The sequence below is a fragment of the Trichoderma ghanense genome (genome assembly GCF_004382785.1).
Source record: "Trichoderma ghanense strain CCMA-1212 chromosome Unknown scaffold_14, whole genome shotgun sequence".
Taxonomy (NCBI): domain Eukaryota; kingdom Fungi; phylum Ascomycota; class Sordariomycetes; order Hypocreales; family Hypocreaceae; genus Trichoderma; species Trichoderma ghanense.
Window position 1 is genome coordinate 364,848 of NW_027395677.1, and position 25,558 is coordinate 390,405.

The window sequence follows — 25,558 nt, forward strand, 5'->3', positions numbered from 1 at the left end:
CGGTCAACATCTTCACATCGCAAATAGCGCGTCACAATGTTGTCAAATCCTCTCCGCCGTTACTCTGCCTACCCCGACATCTCCTCGGCGTCATTTGACCCGAACTACCATGGCTCGCAGTCGCATCTCCACTCGATCAACGTCAACACGTTCAACAGCAGCCACCCCTATCCCATGCAGCACCTTTCACAGCACGCGGAGCTTTCGAGTTCGCGCATGATAAGGGCCAGTCCGGTGCAGCCAAAGCAACGCCAGGGCTCTCTTATTGCTGGTAGGAAGAATTCAACGGGTACTGCTGGGCCCATCAGGAGGAGAATTAGTCGCGCTTGTGACCAGTGCAACCAGCTGCGTACCAAGTGCGATGGCTTACACCCATGTGCCCATTGCATAGGTATGCCTCATGCCTCTCCATGGTGATGTAGTGTTCAGGCACATGTACTGACGAACAATAGAATTCGGTCTCGGCTGCGAATATGTCCGAGAGAGAAAGAAGCGAGGCAAAGCTTCGCGCAAGGATATTGCTGCCCAACAGGCCGCGGCAGCTGCAGCACAACAGTCCGGCCAGGCTCAGGATGGCCCAGAGGACCAACATCGGAAACTCTCACGCCAGCAGAGTGAGTCTTCACGGGGCAGCGCTGAACTTGCCCAGCCCACCCATGACCCGCCTCATGGTCACATCGAGGGCTCCGTCAGCTCCTTCAGCGACAACGGGCTCTCCCAACATGCTGCCATGGGCGGTATGGATGGCTTGGAAGATCACCACGGCCACGTTGGAGTTGACCCTGCCCTGGGCCGAACTCAGTTGGAGGCGTCGTCAGCAATGGGCCTGGGCGCGTATGGTGAAGTCCACCCCGGCTATGAAAGCCCCGGCATCAATGGCCATGTGATGGTGGCCCCGTCGTATGGTGCCGCGCAGACCACCATGCCTGGGTATTCCGGTATCTCATATGCTGCGCAAGCCCCGAGTCCGGCTACGTATAGCAGCGACGGCAACTTTCGACTCACCGGCCACATTCACGATTATCCGCTGGCAAATGGGAGCTCGCCTTCATGGGGAGTCTCGCTGGCCTCGCCTTCAAACCAGTTCCAGCTTCAGCTCTCGCAGCCCATCTTCAAGCAAAGCGACTTGCGCTATCCTGTGCTCGAGCCCCTGCTGCCTCACCTGGGGTCCATTCTCCCCGTGTCTTTGGCGTGCGACCTGATTGACCTGTACTTCTCCTCGTCTTCATCAGCGCAGATGCACCCAATGTCCCCATACGTTCTGGGCTTCGTGTTCCGAAAGCGCTCCTTCTTGCATCCCACGAACCCAAGAAGGTGCCAGCCCGCGCTGCTCGCGAGCATGCTGTGGGTGGCGGCGCAGACGAGCGAAGCGTCCTTCTTGACGAGCCTGCCGTCGGCGAGGAGCAAAGTCTGCCAGAAGCTGCTCGAGCTGACCGTTGGGCTTCTTCAGCCGCTGATCCACACCGGCACCAACAGCCCGTCCCCCAAGACGAGCCCCGTCGTCGGCGCTGCTGCCCTGGGAGTCCTTGGCGTGGCCATGCCGGGCTCGATGAACATGGATTCACTTGCCGGCGAAACTGGCGCCTTTGGAGCCATTGGAAGCCTTGACGACGTCATCACCTATGTGCACCTCGCCACGGTCATCTCGGCCAGCGAGTACAAGGGCGCCAGCTTGCGGTGGTGGGGGGCGGCATGGTCTCTCGCCAGAGAGCTTAAGCTCGGCCGTGAGCTGCCGCCTGGCAATCCGCCTGCCAACCAGGAGGACGGCGATGGCCTCAGCGAAGACGTGGATGAGCACGACTTGAACAGGAACAACACCCGCTTCGTGACGGAAGAGGAGCGCGAAGAGCGACGGCGAGCCTGGTGGCTTGTCTACATCGTTGATAGGCACCTGGCGCTCTGCTACAACCGCCCCCTGTTCCTCCTGGACAGCGAATGCAGCGACCTGTACCACCCGATGGACGACATCAAGTGGCAAGCGGGCAAATTCCGCAGCCACGATGGAGGCAATTCCAGCATCAATATCGATAGCTCCATGACGGACGAGTTTGGCGACAGCCCCCGGGCTGCCCGCGGCGCGCACTACGAGTGCCGCGGCCGTAGCATCTTTGGCTATTTCTTGTCCCTGATGACAATCCTGGGCGAGATTGTCGATGTCCATCATGCTAAAAGCCACCCGCGGTTCGGCGTTGGATTCCGCTCTGCGCGGGATTGGGACGAGCAGGTTGCTGAGATCACCCGACACCTGGACATGTACGAGGAAAGCCTGAAGAGGTTCGTGGCGAAGCATTTGCCATTGTCCACAAAGGACAAGGAGCAGCATGAGATGCACGACAGCGGAGCGGTAGCAGACATGCAATCCCCACTCTCGGTGCGGACCAATGCGTCCAGCCGCATGACGGAGAGCGAGATCCAGGCCAGCATCGTGGTGGCTTACAGCACCCATGTGATGCATGTCCTCCACATCCTCCTTGCGGACAAGTGGGATCCTATCAACCTTCTTGACGACGACGACTTGTGGATCTCGTCGGAAGGATTTGTGACGGCAACGAGCCACGCGGTATCAGCTGCCGAAGCCATTAGCCAGATTCTCGAGTTTGACCCGGGCCTGGAGTTTATGCCCTTCTTCTACGGCGTCTATCTCCTGCAGGGGTCCTTTCTCCTCCTCCTTATTGCCGACAAGCTGCAGGCTGAAGCGTCTCCAAACGTCATCAAGGCTTGCGAGACCATTGTACGAGCACACGAAGCTTGCGTCGTGACGCTGAGCACAGAGTATCAGGTAAGCTCTATTATCCCAAAGGGTTTGCCCTGCTGTGAATCGAAGACTAACGTGGACATTAGCGAAACTTTAGCAAGGTCATGCGAAGCGCACTGGCTCTGATTCGGGGTCGTGTGCCGGAGGATCTAGCCGAGCAGCAGCAACGACGACGCGAGCTTCTTGCACTATACCGATGGACTGGTAACGGAACCGGCCTGGCCCTCTGAGGAGGCTTCTTGACTGGATGATGTGAATCAGGAGAGTACACAACACGAAGGCGACCAAAAGAGGGTCGCCTCTGCTGCAATATTTCAACATTGTGGCAAAGATGAATATCCTTTTCATTTGTGGGCAAGGGTGCGTTTTGATTTTACATGTTTACGGTGTTGGAGGCTATCTTAATACTCTGGAATGCTCTGAAGGATGGTCCAGGTGGGCTGAGGCGCCGGGCATGGCTGGTAGGATCATGAGCGACTTTATGGTTATGACGAAAAAGATATCCCCTTGATTGTATGTACGGCGGCACTGGCTCGGACGACATGTTTTGAATTTTGGTTTGGGACTGAGGGTTTCTCTTTGTCACGATGATGGGTAGCTATCTTGGTTATTGAGGATATGAAATCAAATTGCTGTATGTCGAGGTAATATGAAGCTTCTATGAAGACGAACAAGGTGATTGCTTGCGCAGCTTGAACGTAGATGGTGGACATAGCTGTAGCAATCGAGGGTGATGCGCGTCGGTGGCTCGCCAGCTGTTTGTCATCTTTGCCAGCTGGTTTGCTCGCTTCGGCCGGGCAGACTCAGGGTTCACCACCCGTCCAACAGTCACGGCAAGAGGCGAAGGGAAGAGGAGGAGGAGGAGGAGGAGGAGGAGGAATATGGCAAAAAGAGCATCTGCTGAGGGGAGAAGGGAAAGGTTTGGTTCACAGAAGCAGCAAAGGATTAGACAGAAGTATGATATCTGCTGTTTGCTCAGGGCAAAGAAAGGGGGGGGAATTCGTATGAGAACCTTTTTGACGGTACTCCGAACAAAAACAGAGCAAGCCTTTCTTTCTGTTATCTTGATTCCTCATGTTTCTGGGGGTGGTTGAGAACTGGCAGTGATTCACCGTCTCCTTTCTTTTCATTTGCGCGTTGCTCGCGTGGGAGGTGGATGGTTTGGGGATGGGGGATGTTGTTGCTATTGGGTTTTGCCGTCGTGAGCGTGTCTTTTCAAGGCCTCGAGGATGGATTTTCTATTGTATATTGCATGTAGGCTTCGATAGTGCATGCTCTCTTCGTCTGAAGCGAAAGAAAAAAGGAAAAAGGTTCAATATCTCACGGATTTGGTGACGAGGAGATTCGGCCACCTGGAACGCAACAGTGAATTGAACGTGAGCAGATATTCGATTCCCTTCTTCCCCCCCCCACCCATTTGAAACAAACAGGAAGAAATACCCCGCTCTCTTTTTGTCCCTTCGAGCTTTTGTTTTCCCTCTTCTTCCTCCTTTCTCTCCTCTTCACCCGCGCACGCAACACACTCTCACCTCTTCACCAGCACTGCATCTGAGACTTTTCCGCATCGTTTCCCGTATACACACTGCCAAAGAGGACTGGAAAAGAGAAAAAAAGAAGACAAAGGATCTTCTTGAAGGAACCTCAAAAGAACCATGCTCGTTTTACAAAGTTCTCATAGAGCTTTTGCTTCCTCTCTTTGCCTTTGGCAGGGTGGACACGGACGACGCGAGGACGAGCAGCAGCACGAGCAGGATTGACGACCGGCCTTTTCATTCTCCTTATTTCTTTACTACACGTTCAACGTCGATACATTTACCTCATCGTCGCCTTTGCTCTTTTCTGTTGCCTTTTACTGATTAGGCAGTTCATTTTCGTTTCCCTCCTTTGACGGGTCCCTTGAGACTTGTTGTGAGATTTGCTGTAGTCACTCGCTTCTTGAGATGTGTTTTACTGACGATGGCTGTTAGGAAGATCTCTTACTCTTCTCCTGAACCTTGAGTTTTACTTTCTCGGCTTGTTTCACTATCCATAGCCAAACGTTGCTGTTGCCACTTCACATATCTGCGACCTTTGAGACACCAGCAAGCTCGCTCATATCTCGACCTGAACAAAAGGCACCCAAGTAACGCACGCCATACGCGACAGCACCAAAGCAAGACCAAGAAGCACTTTCAATATGCCTTCTGGTAAACGCCCGCTCCCGCTGCCGTCGCCTTCGATTGAAGATGCGAACGCAAAGAGAATTCGAACTGCTGCTCTCATTCAGCAGACTCGCAATGTCTTTGCTCCTACTCATGGATATGACGCTGGCGAGGGTTCTGCGTCGTCCTTCCAGATGAGCATGTTTATTCCAGTCCCATCACCATATGCCAGGTGCTAACAAACCTCAGCTCAAGACCAAGCAACGACCCAAGCCCCTGCGCCACCCGTGGCAGAGACAGCAGCACCGCAGGCAGCGGCCTCGTCGTCTCGAGCTCAGGCCAACAGACGACGGTCAGCCTCTTGCCATGCCCTCCGCACGGACAGCTGCTCTCTCGTCGACCTGGGCCTGGAGATGCCCGCTGGCCTGCCCGCAGCCGAGCAGTCTCGCCGCAAGGAAGCCCTCAAGTTCGAGATTGAGTTCCACAAGAGCAATCCTCCCATTCTGCCCCCGTCCAAGGTGGAAGATCTGCCCCCCAAACCCTTCATTGAGGAGTTCCTGCGGATTCCCGAAGACATCTCCCCCGAGGAACGCCGCGACATGGAAGACGAGAACAACAGGATTGCGGCAATGCACCAGCTGATTGACCGCCAGCGGAACAATCAGGCAGCCAAGAAGTCGCGCCAGGCCCGTCTCGAGTCGCTCTGGAACACGCGCGAGCTGCTCAACGCCAAGTCGGCCGAGTGCTTCTGGTTCCGGATGAAGGTCATTGCACTGGGAGGAAGCACCGATGAGTGGGATCAGGTGCCGGCCAATGTCAAGGCGCGGCTCGTCAAGGAAATTGCCTCCCGTGTTAAGGACAAGGAGAAGCAGGCGGCAGACGAGAAGAAGGCCGAGGAGGCAAAGAAGCGGGCGGAGCGCAACAAGCTCCGCGCCGAGGTCAGGATCCGCGAGCAGTCAGCGCAGACACAGCAACAGCAGCAGCAGACGGAGGGACCGCAGGAGCACGAGCCCAAGCAGCATGAGGAGCAACGGATTGTAGAGCAGCACCGCCCTACTCGAGGACAGGAGACAGCTCAACAACATAACCAACTGCTCCAGCAACAACAATTGGCCGCGCAGCACCGACAGGCCCAGTAGCAATTGGCCGAGCACCAACTGCTGTCTTACCAGCAGCAGGAGGCTCAGAGGGAGCAAACGATGCAGCAACAGTACACGGCTTTCGGGGCGGAACTGGCGATGCAGCAGCCTCAGAATATCTCTGCCCAGAAGCACCAGTGGATGGCCCGAGGGGCGCGCATGGCAATGCAGCAGCTGCAGCTGCAGCTCCATCTGCCGGAGGACTTCTTTGAGCAGAATCAGCAGCAGTTCTCGGGCATGATGACTGTTGTGGACAGCGCTGCGAGCATTATGCAGCCGGCGGAGGAGGCGAGGTGCGGGTTTGATGTTGATGCGAGGGGGGGATGTTGAGTTTGTTTGTTACTGCGGGAAATGCGGCGATGTTTTCGGGCCGTAAGGGCCATGGTTCGAAGAGGATCGACTACGTTTTGGACTGGTTCGGATTCGAAGGATTGATATCAATAAAAAGGGGTGAAGAAAAAAAAAAAGATAAAATAAGGGGACTCTTGTTGAGGGACAACGGACAGACGGAATGGTATGGAAGGGACTTTGTTTTTTCTTTGCAAAGTTGATGCGTGTCAGAGTTTCCATCTCCTATTCTCTTCGAAATTCGCTCTAGGTACGCTGATACGGAATGGAAATACGGAAATATTCTCCCCTCTAAACCAAGGATTCCAAGTGTCCTCTTGCCTCCGTCCTGACCCCATTCTATGAGTGGTTTCCCTTGTGTATCTCTTTGTCGTGATATCTTGCTTGTCCTTGTCTTGCTTCGTATGTCGTATGCTGGGGATACGAGAGGAATCTTCCTTCTCATCGCCGTCTATGCACCAGCCTGCCCTTTACCCAAACCCTCTTGGTATTGCGATCATCCCCATTATACAGCCACTTGGCCACTCTCTCGCCCCAACTCTCCCACCCAAACACATCCACGAACCCATGATCATCACCATCACCTCCCCCATCATGATGCAGCTCCCCATCGTCATGCACATGACTCAAACCAACAAGCTGCGCATCCCACTCCATGCCCACCTCAAACCCCCCTACCTTCTCCTCCAAGCCGACGCATTTCGCGCCGCCCCTCGTAGCGAGATACAAGACCTCTTCGACCGTCAACTTGACCCTCTCCTTCTCCTTCGTCTTCTCCTCCGCAGCCGCGGCATCATCGTCGTCGTCGCGCGGAATCTCAATGTTCATGGCCACGTGCCTGCTCACCATGGCGGCTTGTCGCGCCGCTTCGAGAATAGAATGGCTGTATCCCCCGCTGACGTCCGTCCCGAGCCCGACGTCGATGCCCTTATCCCACAGCCAGCGGACCCTCGCCGCGCCGCTCGTCAACGACGTGTTGCTGCACGGACAGTGCGACACCTTTGCTCCCTCGCGGGCAATCACTTCGGCCTCCTCCTCGGAGAGGTGCACGGCGTGCGCGAGGACGGTCCGCGGCGTGAGCAGCCCGAGCCGGTGGTACACGTCCGTGTAGGAGCTCGACTCGGGGAAGAGCTGCGCGACGAGCCGGATCTCGCCTGGGTTCTCGGACAGGTGCGTCTGGATCGGGAGCCCCGTCTCGCGGTGCATCTGGGCCAGCCCGGCCATGACCTCGCGGGTGCACGAGGGTGCGAAGCGCGGCGTCAGGATGGGCGACACGACGTCAAACCCGGGGTCGATCCGCCGGACGTGCTCGACCGTCTGCCTCGTCGCCTCGAGGCTGGCTTCCGTCGAGGCGTCGCGGTAGTACGCCGGGTTCATCTCCGTCCGGTCCATGCACACGCGGCCGACAAAGGCGCGCTGGCCCATGGACAGGCACAGGTCCGCGAGGAGGTTCGTCGCCGCCACGTCCAGCGTGGCAAAGTACGCCGCTGTGGTGGTGCCGTGGGACAGCGTCCGGCGGATGCAGCGCGCGTAGACGCGGCGCGCCCTGGACAGGTCCGACAGGCTGGCTTCCAGGGGGAACGTGTACGTCTCGAGCCAGTCTAGGAGGCTCGACTTGCCAAAGAGGCCGGCGTTGGCGTACTGCGCGGCGTGGATGTGCGTGTCTGTTTCATGGGCGTCTTAGTGCCTTCGTGAGCGAACGCGAGGTGGGAGATTGAGGGAGAACTGACCGATGAAGCCGGGGAAGAAGAATTGCCCGTCTGCAGCCTGCGTCACGTCCACCTCTGCCTCGTCCCAGCCCAGCTTCGTCAGCAGCCTTGCCTTGGCCTCGCTCAGGTCCGGCACATCCCGTTCGACGGCGGCAATCTTGCCGTCGGCGTCGACGGCGATGCCCGCGTTGTGGAAGATGTCGAGGGATTGCTGCGTCTTGGAGTGCACGAATGTGCCCAGCAGCAGCAGCTTTCTCTGCGGTGACATCTTGAGGCTGCTCCCTCGGATGTCTCTGCTTGGCCGTGTCTTTTTTTTTTCCCCTGTTTTAGCTTTCCCTTCTCTTTGGACACGGAGGTCCCCTCTATCCTTGCAATTCCTTCTCTTCTGTCAATGCTCTGTAGGGATTGAAGCCAGTCATCAGCCTCTTATAGGCACTCTGTAGTCCTAGTATGAGGAAACCGAAGCGTCAGCAAAAGCCCAACAGCAGCAGTAGCAGCAGCAGCAGCACATGCATGCTAAACCGACAACCTGTATCCCTTTTGTACGTCCATAGTCGTCGTTTGTGCTTCTCAGCAGCCAGATGAAACATGAACACAAGACAAGAAAGCACGAAAAAGAATCAACGTCACTCACCTTGTCAAACACCAAAACCCCAGAAAGCCCAAAGCTAGGGAAAAGATGCCGTCAGCGCTCTTTAAATAGTCTAGATCCCGCAAGCTTTCCCCCGTCCGTGCGGGCTCCCCCAAGTCTCCATATTTGATAGAGCTTGAAACTAGTACTAGTAGTGAAGTACTACCGGTACCGCGGAGACAACAGCAAACAGACAAGCTCAGGGGGCCGGGAAAAGTGATCGGTCTCGTCGCAAAACAACGGGCGGCGGTCGCCGTTGACCGACGAAGGGGGGAACGGTTCGCACCGGCCTTTCCGTTCGTGGGATTAGTCAGCGGATTGGTCGATTGGTTACATGTAGGAGGTGGGTTGATGCGAGGGGGGTGGAAGTTGAACCAAAGGGATGGCGAGAGGCTTCAGCTTGGGTCTTGTGCTACTGATCCGATCTGATCTGCCATACTATTGATCGGGAGACAGGCTCTTTCCATTGTGCCGGATCAGCCACATGATCGATGTTGCTGGTAAGGCTGGCAACCTGACTGGTGATGGCAGAAACAGTCCTCTTGTTCAACACGAGGGACGAGTCATACTACTTCAGCCAGAATCCAAAACATCAACACCAAACTCGTATGCATCCTACATAACAGACATCGCGACAGTAAGCAAAAAGAAAGAGACTCGTTGCATTACATTTCTATCATCATGCAATTCTCATAACTAATATCAAACAATTCTCAGGCTTCCTTTGGCCTCCGTCCCATCATGCGTAAATTATACCGTAACACTGGTACCCATTTTCCCATACGCCACCTCTATTCTGCGTTGCACCGCGCTTCTTCAACCCCCTAAGCAGCCAGTCCGGCACCCTCGTGATCGGCGCTGGCACCGCTCTCGCTTCCCGTAGACTCCTCGTCCTGCACATACTTGTCCCAGTTGGCCAGAACCGCGCCAATCTTGGGCGAGTTGGTCAACTTGTACACGTCCTCAAAGTACTCCTTGGTCAACGCAAACGGCTTGGCCGTCACGTTGGGAATGTACTTGCCCACCAGCTTCGACGGGTCAATCGTCGTCTTGTGGATCTTCTTGAGCAAGAATGACCGGAACGGCTTGACGCCCGATCGCAAAAAGGTCGAGTGGAAGGGCACGTCGATGCCTCGCAGAGGGATCGTGGCAAAGCCGCGCTCCAGCTCCAGAGGCAGAGGCTTCTTAAGCGTTGCCTCAGCGCATCCGCGGATAATCTCCCGCAGCGCACCCTTGGCCTCCTCGATGTTGCTGCGCATCTCCTCCACGTCAATCTTCTGCAGCTTGAGGAAGTTGGTCACTCCGCCAAGCGTGTCCAGGGCGCGCAGGTCACCAGCACATACGTACTGCATGTTGGCGATGTTGTAGTTGACAATTTCCAGCAGCCAGCCAGTCTCCTCCGCAATGTTGTTGACGACGAACTGAAGAGCCTCCTCGTTGAACGTCTTGGAGATGCGGCTGGGGTTGACGGCGCACATGGAGTAGTTGGAGCGGCCGGTGGCATCACGCTCGACGGCAACCTGCATCGTCAGACCACGGTAGAAGACGACCGACACCAGAGACTCAATGGGCATGACGTCCGCCAGAGCAGCAAGCGCCGAGTATTCACCCAGCGAGTGACCAGCGAACGTGCTGTCCCGGGGAACAAGTCCCTTGGACTTCATGTCCTCGAAGCTGGCCTTCTCCATCAGGGTCAGGGCAGGCTGGGTGAACTGCGTGGCCGACAGGAGACCGGTGGGAGATCGGTAGGTGTAAGAGGTAGTCTTCTCGTCAATGTCCTTGAAGATCCTCTCCGACTTGACGGTGCCGTCAGCGGCCACAGTCTCAAAGGTCATGGCCATGTAGTTCTGGCGAATGGCCTTGCCCCTGGGACCACCAAAGTGCACGGTGAGCTCCTTGGGGTTGTTCTTGACAATGTTGGTGATGGAGAAGCCTAGAAGATGGAGTTAGTCAGATGCACGTTGTCATAATAATTGGGATTCAGCTTGAACTCACCATAGTTGTCGAGCAGGTAGGTGTCGGCACGGTCCCAGACCTCCTTGGCCACAGGGCTGCTGCCATAGAGATCCATACCCATGCCCTGCTCCTGCGAACCCTGTCCGGTAAAGACATAGGCCGTCACGGGCTGCTCCACCTCGGCCTCGCCCAGCAGAACCTTCTCCTCCGTCTCCGAGTTGATGGCCTCGAGCTTGATGATCTTGCGACCCGTCACCATGCCCACGTGCTGCAGCTTGACCTGGATGGCGTCGTTGGGGAGAACCATGCCGACCAGGGAAGCGTGGAAGCTGCGGACACGGCCCACGTCGTTCTCGGCAGCCCACGTCTCGATCAGGCTGCGCACGGCGGCGCTGCTGTACATGCCGTGGGTGATGGTGCCAGGGAGGTTGGCGTACTCCGAGAAGACGCGAGACACATGAATGGGGTTGTAGTCGCCAGACACGCGAGCGTACGTCTCGTTGGAGGCGGGCGCACGGAGCTGCAGCGGCGTCTTGCCGCTCAGCGGAATGGCGTTCTCAAAGTTGATCGGCTGGTCCAGCAGGGTGCCGTGGCGCTCAAGATAGTCGATCACGGGGTTGCCGTGAGACTCGCCGGCCTCGTAGTCCACGCTGGCGACCTGAATCACCTCCTTCGTCGGCAGCTCCAGCAGGACCTGGCCCCGGGTCTCCACGCTGCTGAAGACGGTCTTGTTCTTGAACCGCACCAAGCTCTGGAGGCGGAACGTCAGGGTCTGGCCCAGCAGGTCGATCTCGTTAGGGATCTCGTCGAGGGCAAACCACGGCTTGGATCGCAGCACGGCCACGTCCTTGGGCGTCGCTAGGTGCACCCGGACAGGCGTCTCGTCCTTGCGCTGGAACGTGTTCTCGTAATCCGTGTAGGCACCACGGTACAGGAACTGGGAAGTCACCTCCATGACCGGCTTGCCGTCGCGGATGATGGTGCCGCAGACCTCGACCATCTTTCCAGACTCCTGGTTGATGACAGCGTTGATCTGCGCAGTGGTCGTCACCTCGTCGCCCTTCTTGAGCGGCTCGGCACCGGGGATCATGCGGAAACCGTTGGACAGGTGCACCAGCTTCAGCAGATCACCATCGATGGTGCGAGGGAAGATGGGCTTCGTGATGGCCTTCCATCCGAGCACAATGGCAAAGTCCATGGGCGCATACATGATCTTGCCGGGTCGGTCGACAAAGGCCTCGCCCGTATTGCCAACGGCGTGAACAAAGTCGTTGATGGCCTCAGCCGTGATGGTGGTGCTGCCACCGTCAAACTTGCTCGTGACCATGGCATCCAGGTCCAGAGGATCATTGCCAAACCACAGCTTCCAGTAGAACTCCTTGATGCGGTCGTTGCGACCCTCCATGACTTCGTGGATGGGTGCATATCCAGCGTCGGGGTGGTAGATGAACTTCAGAGGCAAGGCAACGGGCGTACCCAGGGCGGTTGTCTCCTTGATCATGTTGATGAGGATCTCCCGGTCGCCGTTCAGCTTGACCTCGATGACATCCACGTACTGGTTGTGCCTGGGCTGCTCCTTGACGACAATGGTCGTCTTGGAGGGGTCGTTGGGATACTGGATCTCGACGAACAGACCACGCTCAGGGGCGAAGATGCGTCGAATGGGGTTGGTCTGGAACTTTTGTCCCTGCACAACAACATCGGACATGAGCAGAGCATGTCTCCAGTTGCGGTTGGGGCCCGCAAGCAGAGACAGCCAGGAGTCCAGCGAGGGCATGACGCTGGCGGGAGATGAGGAAAGGCGGTAGGTGTTCTTGTGAGTATCATAGTTGACGGTAAGACCCTCAACATCAAGAGGGATGTCCGTCTCCCCGAGCTTGCCACCAAAGTACTCAATGGCAGGGATAGAGGCCTCGTCACTGTTGTAGAAGTCCTTGGTCAAGGCCGCAATGTGGGCATTGTGGATGTTGTCAAGAATGTCCTTGATGGGCTCATCAATGACGGTGGAGAACTTGGCAGCAGTAGGGCCCTGGAGAATGCAGGTTCGGCCAACGTCCTGGCCAATGACTGCATCGAGGTCCTCCGACTGCCACAGGGAGTCCTTCTTGAAGTAGAACTCAAAGTTCTCGTCGAGAGCAGGGATGAAAGTGACGGGCTTCTGGCCAGGGCGCAGGCAGAGAATGAGGAAGTACTGGACGTCCTGTGCGTTGATGATCTGGTGCTCGGCCTCGGGGTAGGCGGCAAGGATTCGGTCAACAGCGCTGTAGGGCTCCTCGAGGTCAGCGTAGCTCTGGAGAAGAGAGGGTCGGCCAGCTTCGGTGGTGAATCGCTCCTCGACTCGGTGGATGAAGTCGCCAGTCAGGCGAGTGTAGGATCCGTCGATCCATCGAGACTGGTGCTTGACATAGAGCAGCTCGACGAGGCGGCGGACGACCTCGGCGTAGGTCATGTCCTCGAGGTCCACAGCCTTGCCCTCCTTGTTGCAGCCGAACCAGACCTTCTGGAAGTCATCGTTCAGCTTCTTGATGATGTAGTCACGGTTCTTCTTCAGCTCAGCAACACGCTTCTCCTTGGGGAGGTTGAAGATCTTCTGGTCCATCTCGGCCCAGAACTTGACGCCGCGAGTGGCCAGCTTGTGAATGGGCTCACCCATTTCCGAGCGCACAGTGATGACACCACCGGCAGGGCCCTTGTAGGTCTTCTCCCATTCAGAATCATCGAGGCCAGGAGCGTCGATGATGGCCTGCTTGGCGTTCTTGCTGGTGTGGGCCTCCTTGGCCACCATCATACGGCTTCCAAACAGGCAGCCGTCAAAGGGCATGGGAGGGTATCCATACTTCCTGGCCCATTCACCGGTGATGTACGGGTAGGTATCGTCGGCACCACCGAAGCCACTGCCTGCGACAAGGATGATGTTCTCCTGTCGGCGGATTCTGCCGTACATCTGGAGGACAGGCTGGTGGAAGTCCTCGAAAGAGTGGTGACCACCACCACGGCCACCAGTCCACTGCAGAATGACGGGGAACGTGGGGTTCGCCTTGGCAATGTTGATGACGGCCTGGATGGCCTCGACAGAGCCGGGCTTGAAGGCAATGTGCTTCAGGCCCAGAGTCTCAATGTACTCCTGAGCAACCTCGATCGAGGGCACACCAGCTCCAATGGTCAACCCTTCAATGGGCACGCCCTCCGCGCGAAGTCGGCCAATGAGGGGAATCTGCCAGCCCATGGCGCGGGGGTTGACATAGATGAGGTTGACGGTGATACCGCGACCCGCAGGAATGGCCTTCTCGATCTTCTCCAGTGCCGCGGTCATCATCTTGGCGTTGAAGTAACCACCACCGGCAAGCTCGATATGGTATCCAGCATTCATCGTCGCAGCGACAAAGTCCCAGGGGACGGTCGCAGGGGTCATGCCGGCAACCATGATGGGGGGCAGACCGAGCAGACGGCTCATCTTGGTGTCGACGTACTTCCTGCCGCTGGATGTCTTGATGAGGCGCGGACCATATTCCTTGACCCAGTCAATGGCATACTTGACGGCCTTCTCCTCGTCTCTGTCAAAGAGCTCGGGCTTGTATCCGAGCTCAGGCATGGTGCCCTCAATGGTGCCGGCAAGGATGACGCGGATACCAGTTCCCTCCTTGTTTCGGCTGGTTAGCGCTCCAAGACCGGAGATGCCGCCGGGACCAAAGTCAAGAATGTGCGTAGCCTGAGGGAAGACGGTCGCCTTCTCCCAGTTGACGGGATCCCGGGTGATCAGTCGAACCAGGGCGGGCACAATGTTGCCGCTGCCCTCTTCGCGGAGATCCTTTCCGGTGTTGGTGTCGTAGACGGGGATACCCAACGCGCTGGAGTCGATGCTGATATCCTTGAGATCCTCATCGATGATAGCGGTAGCATCCTCCAGATACTTGCTGTGGAAAGGGGCAGTGATGGGAAGGAACCTGTTGGCGAACCGAACCTTTCGCTCAGTGTGCGGGACTCGGGTCTGGTCCAGACCGGTAGGGGCCTTGACCTTGCGGAGCTGAGCGTTCAGACCGTACAGCGATGTGGGAGGGCCCGTAACGACCAGGTTGCGGGGGCTGTTGATGAGGGAGATGCCGATATGACGGTGAGGCGGGAGATATTGGTTGGTGGCGTCAATGTGCCTCTGAACCTCCTCCTGGGACAGGTCCCGGATGCTCAGCATAGGAGTAGGGAGACCCTCGCCGTGCTCCTGAGACTCTCGAAGCATGGTAGGGGTCATGGATGTGGTAGGGAAAGCCTGCTGGCTTCGCGTGCCGATCCAGAAGAGAACGGTCAGGATGGAGTTGGTGATCTCGCGCCACGACTCCCAAGAGTCAGCCGCCGCCGTCGCAGCCGCCATGACGATACCCTGAGAGTGACCAGTGGTTCCGCTGATGCGCTCTCTCAGGAGACCAGGGTGGATGCCCAAGACCTTGCACGTAACCTCGTAGTGCGCCATCTGGACAAGCCCAATCAGGGGGAAGCTGACGGGAGCAGTGATGAGATAGTCGACATCCGGAGTGGCCTCGGGCCTGTGAAGCCATGTCAGGATATCCAGCCCCTTGGGGAACATCTTTTCCGCGCTGGGGTGGTTGGACAGAGTCTGCAGCTGCTCGGCAGCATTTGTGATGAGCTCTCCAACAAAGGTGGAGTACGTCTTGTGAATCTGGCGAAGTTCCTCAAAGTACTCCTCAATGTTGCCCTGGCCGCCAAAGATGGTGTAGATCTTGGCCGAGTGGTCGTCCGCAGCCCTCAGCAGAGCCGACTCGTGAGGCTTGATGGTGCGGTTTGAGACGGCCCGGGCAATGTAGTAGCAGCGGATGACCTCGAGCTTTTTTGACTCGATGCCAGGCAGCGTGGCGGCCAGAGCGTGGACCTCGTTGCCCTGGAGGTAGGCCCGCTCGAACTCGTTAAGCAGCAGCTTGAGGACCTCCTCGTACGAACCCTGCGCATCATCCTCTCCCTCCTCTACCTCGGAGGCGACGAAGCCCAGATATCTGGCAACCAGCTCGGGTACGGATGAAGGCTCGTCATCTTGGGCAAGCTCGTCGGTTGCCGGGGGAAGGCTGGCAGCAAACCGATCTTTCAGTTCGGAGGCGTGGAAGTGGAGGTTGGTTGGAACGAGAAAGGAGGTTTCGAGAGAGCCGTGAGAGAGGTTCAGAGGTCGCAGAGAGGCGCTGGATCGAGGAGTAGAGATGCCCGTCTGAGGGCCAGTGCCAGTTCCGTACATGGTGGGCGGTGTGAAGAGGGTATAAGGAGGGTTGTTTGCGTCTGCGGGGTAGAGGCACGATCAGTTTATTTTCTTCGTCTTCTTCTTCCCTCGAGTGACAAACCTAATGGCAATTAAGCGGCTATTAGAGACAAGAGACGGAATGTCACTCTCGTGGCTTGTCTGTTGTGCCGGCAGAGAGACCAATTCGACGCAGCGTTGACGGGTTGCAAAGCCCAACCCAAGGGAAAAAAAGGAAAATCGGTTGCCTGAAGAATCAAAGTCTTACAGAGGGTTGGCAAAGGGAAGGGGCGAGCAGGCTTGACGATGCGGGAGCAATGAACGCACAACCACACCCAGCAAGCACAACGGAGAGAAAAGTAAGAAGGGAAGAAGAGGAAGAAACAGCAGTGCAAGGCCACTATGAGGAAAAGACGAGAGGCCCGGACGAGGGGAGGGGGGAAGGGTTGAAGCCGAGCTTTACAGTCTGGATGCCGCTCAACGTCCCTGGACGCGGCGGCGCTAATGAAAATTCACACAGCGGCTACTTTAGCAGCCAGGCATGTATGCTCGCGAGTGCAGGTACTCGCCAAGTACATGGACCAGGCGAGGCTCGCCATTCGCAGTGACCTCATGGAGGGAGCTTGCAACAGAGTCGCCAACTTTTTTAGTTCTGTTGGGGATCAGTGAGAATTTCCCCTTGCCCCAGCTGGGCTGGACCCCACCATCAGAGGGTGCAGGTACCGGTACCTCATCGACGGCTCCATTTTTGGGGGGGAGGAGGGATATCACGGCTTTCTTGCGAGTGTTGAGACGAGCAACCATGCAGAAAGGGCACGCATGTCTCTGTCTGTTTATTCCGATGGCGCATAATGTCTTGATTCAGAGAGACGGTGCTGTAGTACAACTTGGCAGAGAATTGCGTAAAAGAAAGAGCAAATGGTGAACTTCCGGATTGGCAGAGAACAGCCTGGATTGCAGTGTAAGAGAAGTATTGTTAGGCAGTACCTTAGCTTGTAAGGTAGGAATAAATCGGGGAGAGTAAATAGAGCAGATACGCCTCTTCGAAGTGGAGGGTGGTCGATGGCAAAAAGTCAATTGTGTCGGGTGTTTGTTTTCCCCGAGCTGAGAATAGCTTCTTTCACGGCTCTGTGCCTGTTCAGATCGAGTATGAGCATTATTCGTCGCTTCTTCCTTCGTCTTGCTCGTCTTAATAGACGTCAAGTGGGATGTCAAGGGCGTTTCCTATACAGGCAATCCCAACTGCTTCAAGTGCCGATATCACGGTGCCTGGTGGGATATGAGTAAACAAACAAAAACACTGTAATATCAGTTCCCCATTCTTTGGGGCTTCAGCAACTCGACTTCCTACTCTTCTGCTTGAGCAATCATCATTCGTTCAGTAATCTTCAGCTCAACTTCTCTGACCAAACAGATTACTGAGCACAGCACCATGAAGCCTCATATACTTTGGCTAACCGCCACCAAGGGTGCTCACGGACTCCGAAGGGAATGCTGATCGAGGCCCGTCGGCCCGTTAGCGGCGATTATTATCGTCTCATCGAACGGTACGAAACAAGCATAGGGCAGATGCAACGGCCAGGCAACTCTGTGTCCCTTCCGAAGCCACCAGATATGTGTCTCAAAGCCTCTTCGGTTGGAACATCTCGGTCAGAGGTAGAAAGCTAAATTTGGCGACCCTGGAGGATCCAGAACCTCGCACGCCAAAGCTAAGACATAACAGGTCAGGTCGACGCCTCGGACCACAACTCAAAGATGCTCGAAGACTCAAAAGGACACGCGTAAGAGGGCAAAGATTCCATAAGCCTGTTTTCTATGACTGTTGTTCATATCGGGAGACCGCTTATCGTTACTCCGGAAGCGGTGGATGTATCGTCTCGAGAGGTTCAATGCCAGCAGCTGTTTGAATTGTCCAGGTACCGGTACAAGTCCCTAGCAGCGTTTGCCCCCCCTTCCCATCTGCGACACCACCAACTGCAGGTGGCGGGGTGCAACAAACTTTTTTTTTTTTTTGCTTGGGCAGAAAGATTGCGATTGCGCTTATCTTAGCACACAGGCCGTTCAAGGGGTCGCCCGTATCGATATAGTGTGTACAAGTAAGGGCCCAGCAGAAGCAAGCTCTTATCAGGGCAGACGAGACACGGCTGCAGCGACCGGAATCGGCACCATTTCTGCCCATTCTCGCAGTGTTTCTGAGCAATTCCTGCGCGACATGCGTTGCCCCTCGCCAATTGAGGGCTGCCACGCGCCTTACGAGCGCCATAAGGTAGCGAGGCCTTGTGCGAGTGCACGCGGGTACAGGTATGAAGTACAGGCGAGCTAGTACTCCATGTGCCCGCGCCCAGACGGGCCCCGCTAAGGGCTCAGAAGAAAATTATTTCTTTTTGGCTGCAAGAGTGGCTTCATTTCGGGGGACCAGCGCCACGGCACCCAGAGCCGGGTCCACCGGTTCTTGCCCGATGCGGCGTAGCGCGCGAATATGGTTGAGCAGCCCAATGCACCTGCAGCAGCCGCGTGGAGGGAGCGACCCTTGTAGCTGCTGTGTCACTGCCCTGTCGCTGCTGTGCCGCTGCTGTGTCGCTGCTGTACCGCCCTTGTACCCCGGTACCTCCAGGCATCCCCCCCCCAATGCTTTTTGCATCGTCGGCCACTGGCGGTGGGTCGCGATTCAACAATCAAGACGCTCGCTTCCTTCCATCCGTCCAACCATCGAGGCGGCAATTGGAATCGACCAGCTTGTGCCTCGCCGCCGTACTTGTAACCAGGCTTTTCTCGTCGGCGGACCCGTTTCTCATCATATTGCCAAACCAATCCCGCCTCTGCTGGCGTCCGTCCTTCTCTCTGCCCTCTGCCCTCCGCCATCCCCAAGATCCTTCTCTCCTCTGCTGCCCCTCAAGGTCACGGAGAGTCGGTGCAGAATCGCCATCAGCGTCTGGCCGAAGCAGCTCAAGCAGCGGGAGTTACCAGATTCATCCCCTGAGCAGCGGCTTGAGAAGCACGATTTGCATCGCCGGCAGCCTCGCACTCGAAAACGGAAGAAGGGCCTTTCTATATCCTCCTAATTGATACCCTCTTCAGTCCAACAACAACAACAGCCGTCCTCTTTTACCGCCCTCCCACGACGCACCACCACCACCACCACCACCACCATCATGCGTCCCGAAGTCGAGCAGGAGCTCGCCCACACGCTCCTCGTCGAGCTTCTGGCATACCAGTTCGCCTCTCCCGTGAGGTGGATTGAGACCCAGGATGTCTTCCTGGCAGAGAGAAACGCCGAGCGCATCGTCGAAGTCGGCCCCGCAGACACCCTTGGAGTCATGGCCAAGCGCACACTGGCCTCCAAGTACGAGGCCTACGATGCCGCAAAATCGGTCCAGCGACAGATCCTCTGCTACAACAAGGACGCCAAGGAGATTTACTACGATGTCGACCCTGTCGAAGACGAACCCGAACCTGCGGCGGCCTCATCTGCTGCCCCCGCCGCCCCGGCCGCTGCCGGCGCTCCTGCGGCTGCTGCTGCCCCAGTTGCTGCTGCTCCGGCTCCCAGCGCTGGGCCTGCAGCCCAGGTTCCTGATCAGCCTGTGCAGGCTGTCGACATTGTGCACACTCTGGTTGCGCAAAAGCTCAAGAAGTCTCTGACTGAGGTGCCCCTCAGCAAGGCCATCAAGGATCTGGTTGGAGGTTAGTTGAACAGCCCCTCGCCCCGCCTCTTTGAATTTACCCCTCCACCTACAACCGGCCGAACAATGGAGGATAGGAGGGAAACGCAAAGGCGGGCAAGATTCATGGTTCAGCAGCTAATTGTGACTGTTTACAGGCAAATCCACCCTCCAGAATGAGATTCTCGGTGACCTTGGAAAGGAATTCGGCACAACGCCTGAGAAACCCGAAGATACGCCTCTCGACGAGCTCAGTGCGTCCATGCAGGCCACCTTCGATGGCAACCTTGGCAAGCACACACAGTCCCTCATCGCCAGGCTCATCTCCTCCAAGATGCCTGGTGGCTTCAACATAACCGTGGCAAGGAAATACCTGGAGACAAGATGGGGCCTCGGTCCCGGCAGGCAAGACGGAGTATTGCTGCTGGCCTTGACCATGGAGCCTCCTGCTCGTCTTGGAAACGATGGTGACGCCAAGGCATACCTCGATGGAGTTACCCAGAAATACGCCGCAAGTGCCGGTATCAGCCTGACGTCTGCGGCCGCTTCTGGTGGCTCCGAGGGAGGTGCGGGAGGCATGATGATGGATCCCGCTGCCATTGACGCTCTCACCAAGGACCAGCGCGCTCTGTTCAAGCAGCAGCTGGAGCTCTTCGCCAGATACCTCAAGATGGACCTCAGAGCCGGCGACAAGGCGCACATTGAGTCCCAAAAGTCAGAAAAGGTCCTCCAGGCCCAGCTGGATCTGTGGACTGCAGAGCACGGCGATTTCTACGCTTCCGGCATTGAGCCTGTCTTCAGCTCATTGAAGGCCAGGTCCTACGACTCATCCTGGAACTGGGCTCGTCAAGATGCGCTCTCCATGTACTACGACATCATCTTCGGCAGACTCAAGACGGTCGACCGTGAGATTGTCAGCCAGTGCATCCGCATCATGAACAAGTCCAACCCCAAGCTCCTCGAGTTCATGCAGTACCACATCGACAACTGCCCCACTGAGCGTGGCGAGACCTACCAGCTTGCCAAGGAGCTCGGACAGCAGCTCATTGAGAACTGCAAGGAGGTTCTGAACCTGCCTCCTGCTTACAAGGACGTTGCCGTCCCCACTGGTCCTCGCACCACCGTGGACGCCCGCGGCAACCTCAACTACGAGGAAGTTCCCCGCGCCAGCTGCCGGAAGCTCGAGCACTATGTTCAGCAGATGGCCGAGGGCGGCAAGATCTCCGAGTATGGCAACCGCACCAAGGTGCAGAACGATCTGCAGCGCATCTACAAGTTGATCAAGCAGCAGCACAAGATGTCCAAGACTTCTCAGCTCGAGATCAAGAGCCTGTACGGTGATGTTCTGCGCTCCCTGGCCATGAACGAGAGCCAGATCATCCCCAAGGAGAACGGCAAGGGCCGAAAGCCGGGCCTCAAGGGCTCAAGCCCGAACAAGGCCAGAGTCGAGACGATCCCCTTCCTCCACCTCAAGAGGAAGTCCCTGCATGGCTGGGACTACAGCAAGAAGCTCACGGCCGTCTACCTCAACTGCCTTGAGGAGGCTGCCAAGGACGGTGTCACGTTCCAGGACAAGTACGTCCTGATGACGGGTGCCGGTGCCGGCTCCATTGGTGCCGAGGTTCTGCAGGGCCTCATCAGCGGAGGTGCCAAGGTCGTCGTCACCACCAGTCGATTCTCTCGACAGGTCACCGAGTACTACCAGTCCATGTACAGCCGCTTCGGTTCTCGCGGCTCTCAGATCGTCGTGGTGCCCTTCAACCAGGGAAGCAAGCAGGACGTGGAGGCCCTCGTCAACTACATCTACGACACCAAGAACGGCCTTGGCTGGGATCTCGACTACATCGTCCCCTTCGCCGCCATTCCCGAGAATGGCCGACAGATTGACAACATCGACTCCAAGTCGGAGCTGGCTCACCGCATCATGCTCACCAACCTCATCCGCATGCTCGGCTGCGTCAAGACGCAGAAGGCTGAGCGCGGTTTCGAGACCCGTCCCGCTCAGGTCGTTCTCCCTCTGTCCCCCAACCACGGCACCTTCGGTAACGATGGTCTCTACTCCGAGTCCAAGCTGGCTCTCGAGACCCTCTTCAACCGATGGCACTCCGAGGACTGGGGCCACTACCTCACCATCTGCGGTGCTGTCATCGGATGGACTCGTGGCACTGGTCTCATGTCCGGCAACAACGTGGTCGCAGAGGGCGTGGAGGCCTTTGGCGTGCGAACCTTTTCTCAGCAAGAGATGGCCTTTAACCTTCTGGGCCTGATGTCAGCCACGATCGTTGACCTCTGCCAGTCCGAGCCGGTCTTTGCCGACTTGAACGGCGGCCTGCAGTTCATCCCCAACCTGAACGAATCCATGACCAAGCTCCGCAAGGACATCATGGAGACGAGCGAGATCCGCAGGGCCGTCTCCAAGGAGAGCGCCATCGAGAACACCATTGTCAACGGTGCCGACTCCGAGGTTCTTTACAAGAAGAAGACCATCGAGCCTCGTGCCAACATCAAGTGCGACTTCCCCCGCCTTCCTGACTGGAAGACGGAGGTGGCTCCTCTCAACGAGCAGCTGAAGGGCATGGTCGACTTGGACAAGGTCGTCGTCGTGACTGGATTTGCCGAAGTCGGCCCCTGGGGCAACTCCCGAACCAGATGGGAGATGGAGGCCTATGGCGAGTTTTCGCTTGAAGGCTGCATCGAGATGGCCTGGATCATGGGCCTCATCAAGAACCACAACGGCCCCCTCAAGGGCAAGCCGTACGCCGGCTGGGTCGACGCCAAGACTGGCGAGCCCGTCGACGACAAGGATGTCAAGCAGAAGTACGAGAAGCACATCCTGGAGCACTCTGGTATCCGTTTGATCGAGCCTGAGCTCTTCGACGGATACGACCCCAACAAGAAGCAGCTGCTCCACGAGGTCGTCATCCAAGAGGACCTTGAGCCGTTCGAGGCCTCCAAGGAGACGGCTGAGGAGTTCCGACGCGAGCATGGCGACAAGGTGGAGATCTTTGAGATCCCCGAGAGTGGAGAGTACATTATCCGGGTGAAGAAGGGCGCCTCGCTCTGGATCCCCAAGGCTCTGCGCTTCGACAGACTGGTCGCTGGTCAGATCCCGACCGGCTGGGATCCCAAGCGATATGGTGTTCCCGAAGACATCATCAGCCAGGTGGACCCCGTCACCCTGTTCCTCCTCGTGTCGGTTGCCGAGGCCCTGCTGTCGTCTGGTATCACCGACCCGTACGAGTTCTACAAGTACGTTCACGTCTCCGAGGTCGGTAACATTGTCGGCTCCGGTATGGGTGGTGCCAAGGCTCTGCGTGGCATGCACAAGGCGCGATTCCTCGACAAGCCTCTGCAGAACGACATCCTGCAGGAGTCGTTCATCAACACGATGTCTGCCTGGGTCAACATGTTGCTGCTCTCCTCGTCTGGACCTATCAAGACTCCCGTCGGTGCTTGCGCTACCGCTATCGAGTCTGTTGACATTGGTGTGGAGACGATTCTTGAGGGCAAGGCCCGCATCTGTCTGGTCGGTGGCTTCGACGACTTTGGTGAGGAGGGTTCATATGAGTTTGCCAACATGAAGGCCACCAGCAACAGCTTGGACGAGTTCGCCCACGGCCGTACCCCCGCCGAAATGTCTCGCCCCACCACCACGACGCGAAACGGCTTCATGGAGTCTCAGGGATGCGGTGTCCAGGTCATCATGACTGCTCAGCTGGCCCTGGATATGGGCGTCCCGATCCACGGTATCCTTGCCTTTACCACCACCGCCTCCGACAAGATTGGACGATCCGTCCCTGCTCCTGGCCAGGGCGTTCTCACCTCCGCGCGAGAGCATCCCGGCAAGTTCCCGTCGCCCCTGCTTGACATCAACTACCGCCGCAGGCAGATTGAGCGTCGCAAGAAGCAGATCAAGCAGTGGGAGGAGTCCGAGCTGGAGTTCCTTCATGATGAGATTGACGCAATGAAGGCCCAGGGCGGTGACTTTGACGAGAAGGAGTACGCCCAGGAGCGCATCCTGCACATCCAGAAGGAGGCTGTCCGACAAGAAAAGGAGCTCCTCCGAAGCATGGGCAACAACTTCTGGAAGAACGACCCCAGCATCGCTCCTCTCCGAGGAGCCCTCGCAACCTGGGGCCTCACCATTGACGACCTCAAGGTGGCCTCGTTCCACGGCACGTCTACGGGCGCCAACGACAAGAACGAGTCCTCGGCCATCTGCCAGCAGCTGCGCCACCTCGGCCGAAGCAAGGGCAACGCCATCCTCGGTGTCTTCCAGAAGTACCTTACCGGCCACCCCAAGGGTGCTGCTGGTGCTTGGATGATGAACGGTGGTCTGCAGATCCTCAACTCCGGCCTGGTCCCTGGCAACCGCAATGCCGACAACATTGACCCCATCATGGAGAACTACGACCTGATTGTCTACCCCAGTCGCAGCATCCAGACGGACGGCGTCAAGGCCTTCTCCCTCACCTCGTTCGGTTTCGGACAGAAGGGAGCCCAGGCGGTCGGCGTTCACCCCAAGTACCTGTTCGCCACCCTGGACGAGAAGACGTACGACGCGTACCGCGCCAAGGTCGAGTCCCGACAGAAGAAGGCTTACCGCTTCTTCCACAACGGCATGATCAACAACGCCCTGTTCGTCTCCAAGGCCAACCCGCCCTACACCGACGACCAGCTCAGCGCGGTTCTGATGAACCCCGATGCTCGTGTGTCCGAGGACAAGAAGACGGCGGAGCTCAAGTTTTCGCCCAACTTCATGAAGGCGTCCGAAAAGACCGTCTCTCCGACCGTGGCCAAGGAGACGCAGCAGGTGATTGAGGCGCTCGCGCACAAGGTGGCGGGCAAGAACAGCAACGTGGGCGTGGATGTCGAGGACATTGCATCCTTCAACATTGACAACGACACGTTCATTGAGCGCAACTTCACCAGCCAGGAGGTGGCCTACTGCAAGAGCGCTCCCAGCCCGCAGAGCTCGTTTGCCGGCCGATGGAGCGCCAAGGAGGCCGTGTTCAAGGCTCTTGGTGTTGCCAGCAAGGGAGCTGGCGCTGCCCTCAAGGACATTGAGATCCTCAAGGACGATACCGGCGCACCCGTTGTTTCTGTAAGCTTCTATGGCTCCGGGTCTTTGTATGAAAGAACATCTGCTAACGTGTGATTTTCATAGCTTCATGGTGACGCTGCTGCTGCTGCTAAGCAAGCCGGCGTGAAGGAGGTCTCCGTCTCCATCTCGCATGCCGACAAGCAGGCCGTTGCCGTGGCAGTTGCCCACTTCTAAGGGCCGTCATGGATGGCTTATTTTATAGTAAAATTTAGAATGGGACGGCTGGCTTGACTCGAGGGCGTTGGTGCAGCACGGGCCAAGGATGGCTCTCTTGGGTTCATATTTGATGTGTATCCGGAGATGATGACAGGCAACGGAAAACAGTTGCATTAGATTTATGAGGCATTAATGAGCAGTAAGTCATTGGTTGGTATGGATGGTCTTGTAGACGGTCGATTAGAAAATTTCATGTTTTTTTTTTCTCTTTATATGAATCTAAGATGTCGACGTTCATCATTCACTCGTGAACCCGCTTCGTAACGCCGCCTTATGGTACACCAAGCTGCCTCACTTCTTGTTCAGTGCCTCCCTGTACCCTAAGCCATGACAGCCCATCTGTGAGCAGCTTCTCTATCCAACTGTGACGCAGAGATTGTCTTGTGGATCGAAGAATGTCGTAGTGTACCGGTGGGCATCAAACCTCGTCATCTAATATGAAGTCATCGTGGTCGTTACACGCCGTCGAACCTCGGAGAGTTCATCCGACTCTCCGTCTCTCTCACCGTACCCAAGCGTGACATAGATAGAACACGACACTATCACATATTCCGCCGTCTTCTCATTGCCTTCTCGATTCTATGCATGTCCATCGTCGTCGAATGGTCGCTCATCGTTCGTTTCGCGCGTCGTCGCTTTGCCGCACACACACACACACACACAC

The 25,558-nt window shown here is 57.0% G+C and overlaps 8 protein-coding genes across 8 annotated transcripts; 5 read left to right on the forward strand and 3 right to left on the reverse strand.

Annotated features, from left to right (window-relative positions):
* Nucleotides 1–36: 36 nt before the first annotated feature.
* On the forward strand, nt 37–2,985 carry CCMA1212_009005 (Xylanolytic transcriptional activator; the record flags this gene model as incomplete). The annotated part of the gene is made up of 3 exons (XM_073706106.1): nt 37–391; nt 453–2,779; nt 2,842–2,985. The coding sequence occupies 3 exons, from the start codon at nt 37–39 to the stop codon at nt 2,983–2,985; spliced, it is 2,826 nt and encodes a 941-aa protein (XP_073555350.1).
* Nucleotides 2,986–4,931: 1,946 nt separating this feature from the next.
* CCMA1212_009006 (uncharacterized protein) lies at nt 4,932–6,035 on the forward strand (the record flags this gene model as incomplete). Its single annotated transcript, XM_073706107.1, has 2 exons — nt 4,932–5,070; nt 5,146–6,035. The coding sequence occupies 2 exons, from the start codon at nt 4,932–4,934 to the stop codon at nt 6,033–6,035; spliced, it is 1,029 nt and encodes a 342-aa protein (XP_073555349.1).
* Nucleotides 6,036–6,095: 60 nt separating this feature from the next.
* On the forward strand, nt 6,096–6,365 carry CCMA1212_009007 (uncharacterized protein; the record flags this gene model as incomplete). Its single annotated transcript, XM_073706108.1, has 1 exon — nt 6,096–6,365. One exon carries the CDS (start codon nt 6,096–6,098, stop codon nt 6,363–6,365), a length of 270 nt encoding a protein of 89 aa, XP_073555348.1.
* Nucleotides 6,366–6,824: 459 nt separating this feature from the next.
* CCMA1212_009008 (uncharacterized protein) lies at nt 6,825–8,360 on the reverse strand (the record flags this gene model as incomplete). Its single annotated transcript, XM_073706109.1, has 2 exons — nt 6,825–8,047; nt 8,114–8,360. 2 exons carry the CDS (start codon nt 8,358–8,360, stop codon nt 6,825–6,827), a joined length of 1,470 nt encoding a protein of 489 aa, XP_073555347.1.
* Nucleotides 8,361–9,464: 1,104 nt separating this feature from the next.
* On the forward strand, nt 9,465–15,708 carry CCMA1212_009009 (uncharacterized protein; the record flags this gene model as incomplete). Its single annotated transcript, XM_073706110.1, is given in 8 exon segments — nt 9,465–9,468; nt 9,607–9,869; nt 9,890–10,468; nt 10,735–11,523; nt 11,614–12,411; nt 12,520–14,322; nt 14,338–15,453; nt 15,541–15,708. The coding sequence occupies 8 exon segments, from the start codon at nt 9,465–9,467 to the stop codon at nt 15,706–15,708; spliced, it is 5,520 nt and encodes a 1,839-aa protein (XP_073555346.1).
* On the reverse strand, nt 9,548–15,915 carry CCMA1212_009010 (Fatty acid synthase subunit beta; the record flags this gene model as incomplete). The annotated part of the gene is made up of 2 exons (XM_073706111.1): nt 9,548–10,656; nt 10,719–15,915. 2 exons carry the CDS (start codon nt 15,913–15,915, stop codon nt 9,548–9,550), a joined length of 6,306 nt encoding a protein of 2,101 aa, XP_073555446.1.
* Nucleotides 15,916–18,989: 3,074 nt separating this feature from the next.
* On the reverse strand, nt 18,990–24,197 carry CCMA1212_009011 (uncharacterized protein; the record flags this gene model as incomplete). The annotated part of the gene is given in 9 exon segments (XM_073706112.1): nt 18,990–19,306; nt 19,335–19,523; nt 19,743–20,202; nt 20,443–20,996; nt 21,090–21,800; nt 21,852–23,117; nt 23,199–24,114; nt 24,142–24,172; nt 24,190–24,197. 9 exon segments carry the CDS (start codon nt 24,195–24,197, stop codon nt 18,990–18,992), a joined length of 4,452 nt encoding a protein of 1,483 aa, XP_073555447.1.
* On the forward strand, nt 18,994–24,852 carry CCMA1212_009012 (Fatty acid synthase subunit alpha; the record flags this gene model as incomplete). The annotated part of the gene is made up of 3 exons (XM_073706113.1): nt 18,994–19,596; nt 19,733–24,678; nt 24,742–24,852. The coding sequence occupies exons 1-3, from the start codon at nt 19,068–19,070 to the stop codon at nt 24,850–24,852; spliced, it is 5,586 nt and encodes a 1,861-aa protein (XP_073555448.1). The 5' UTR covers nt 18,994–19,067.
* Between the last annotated feature and the right edge of the window lie 706 nt (nt 24,853–25,558).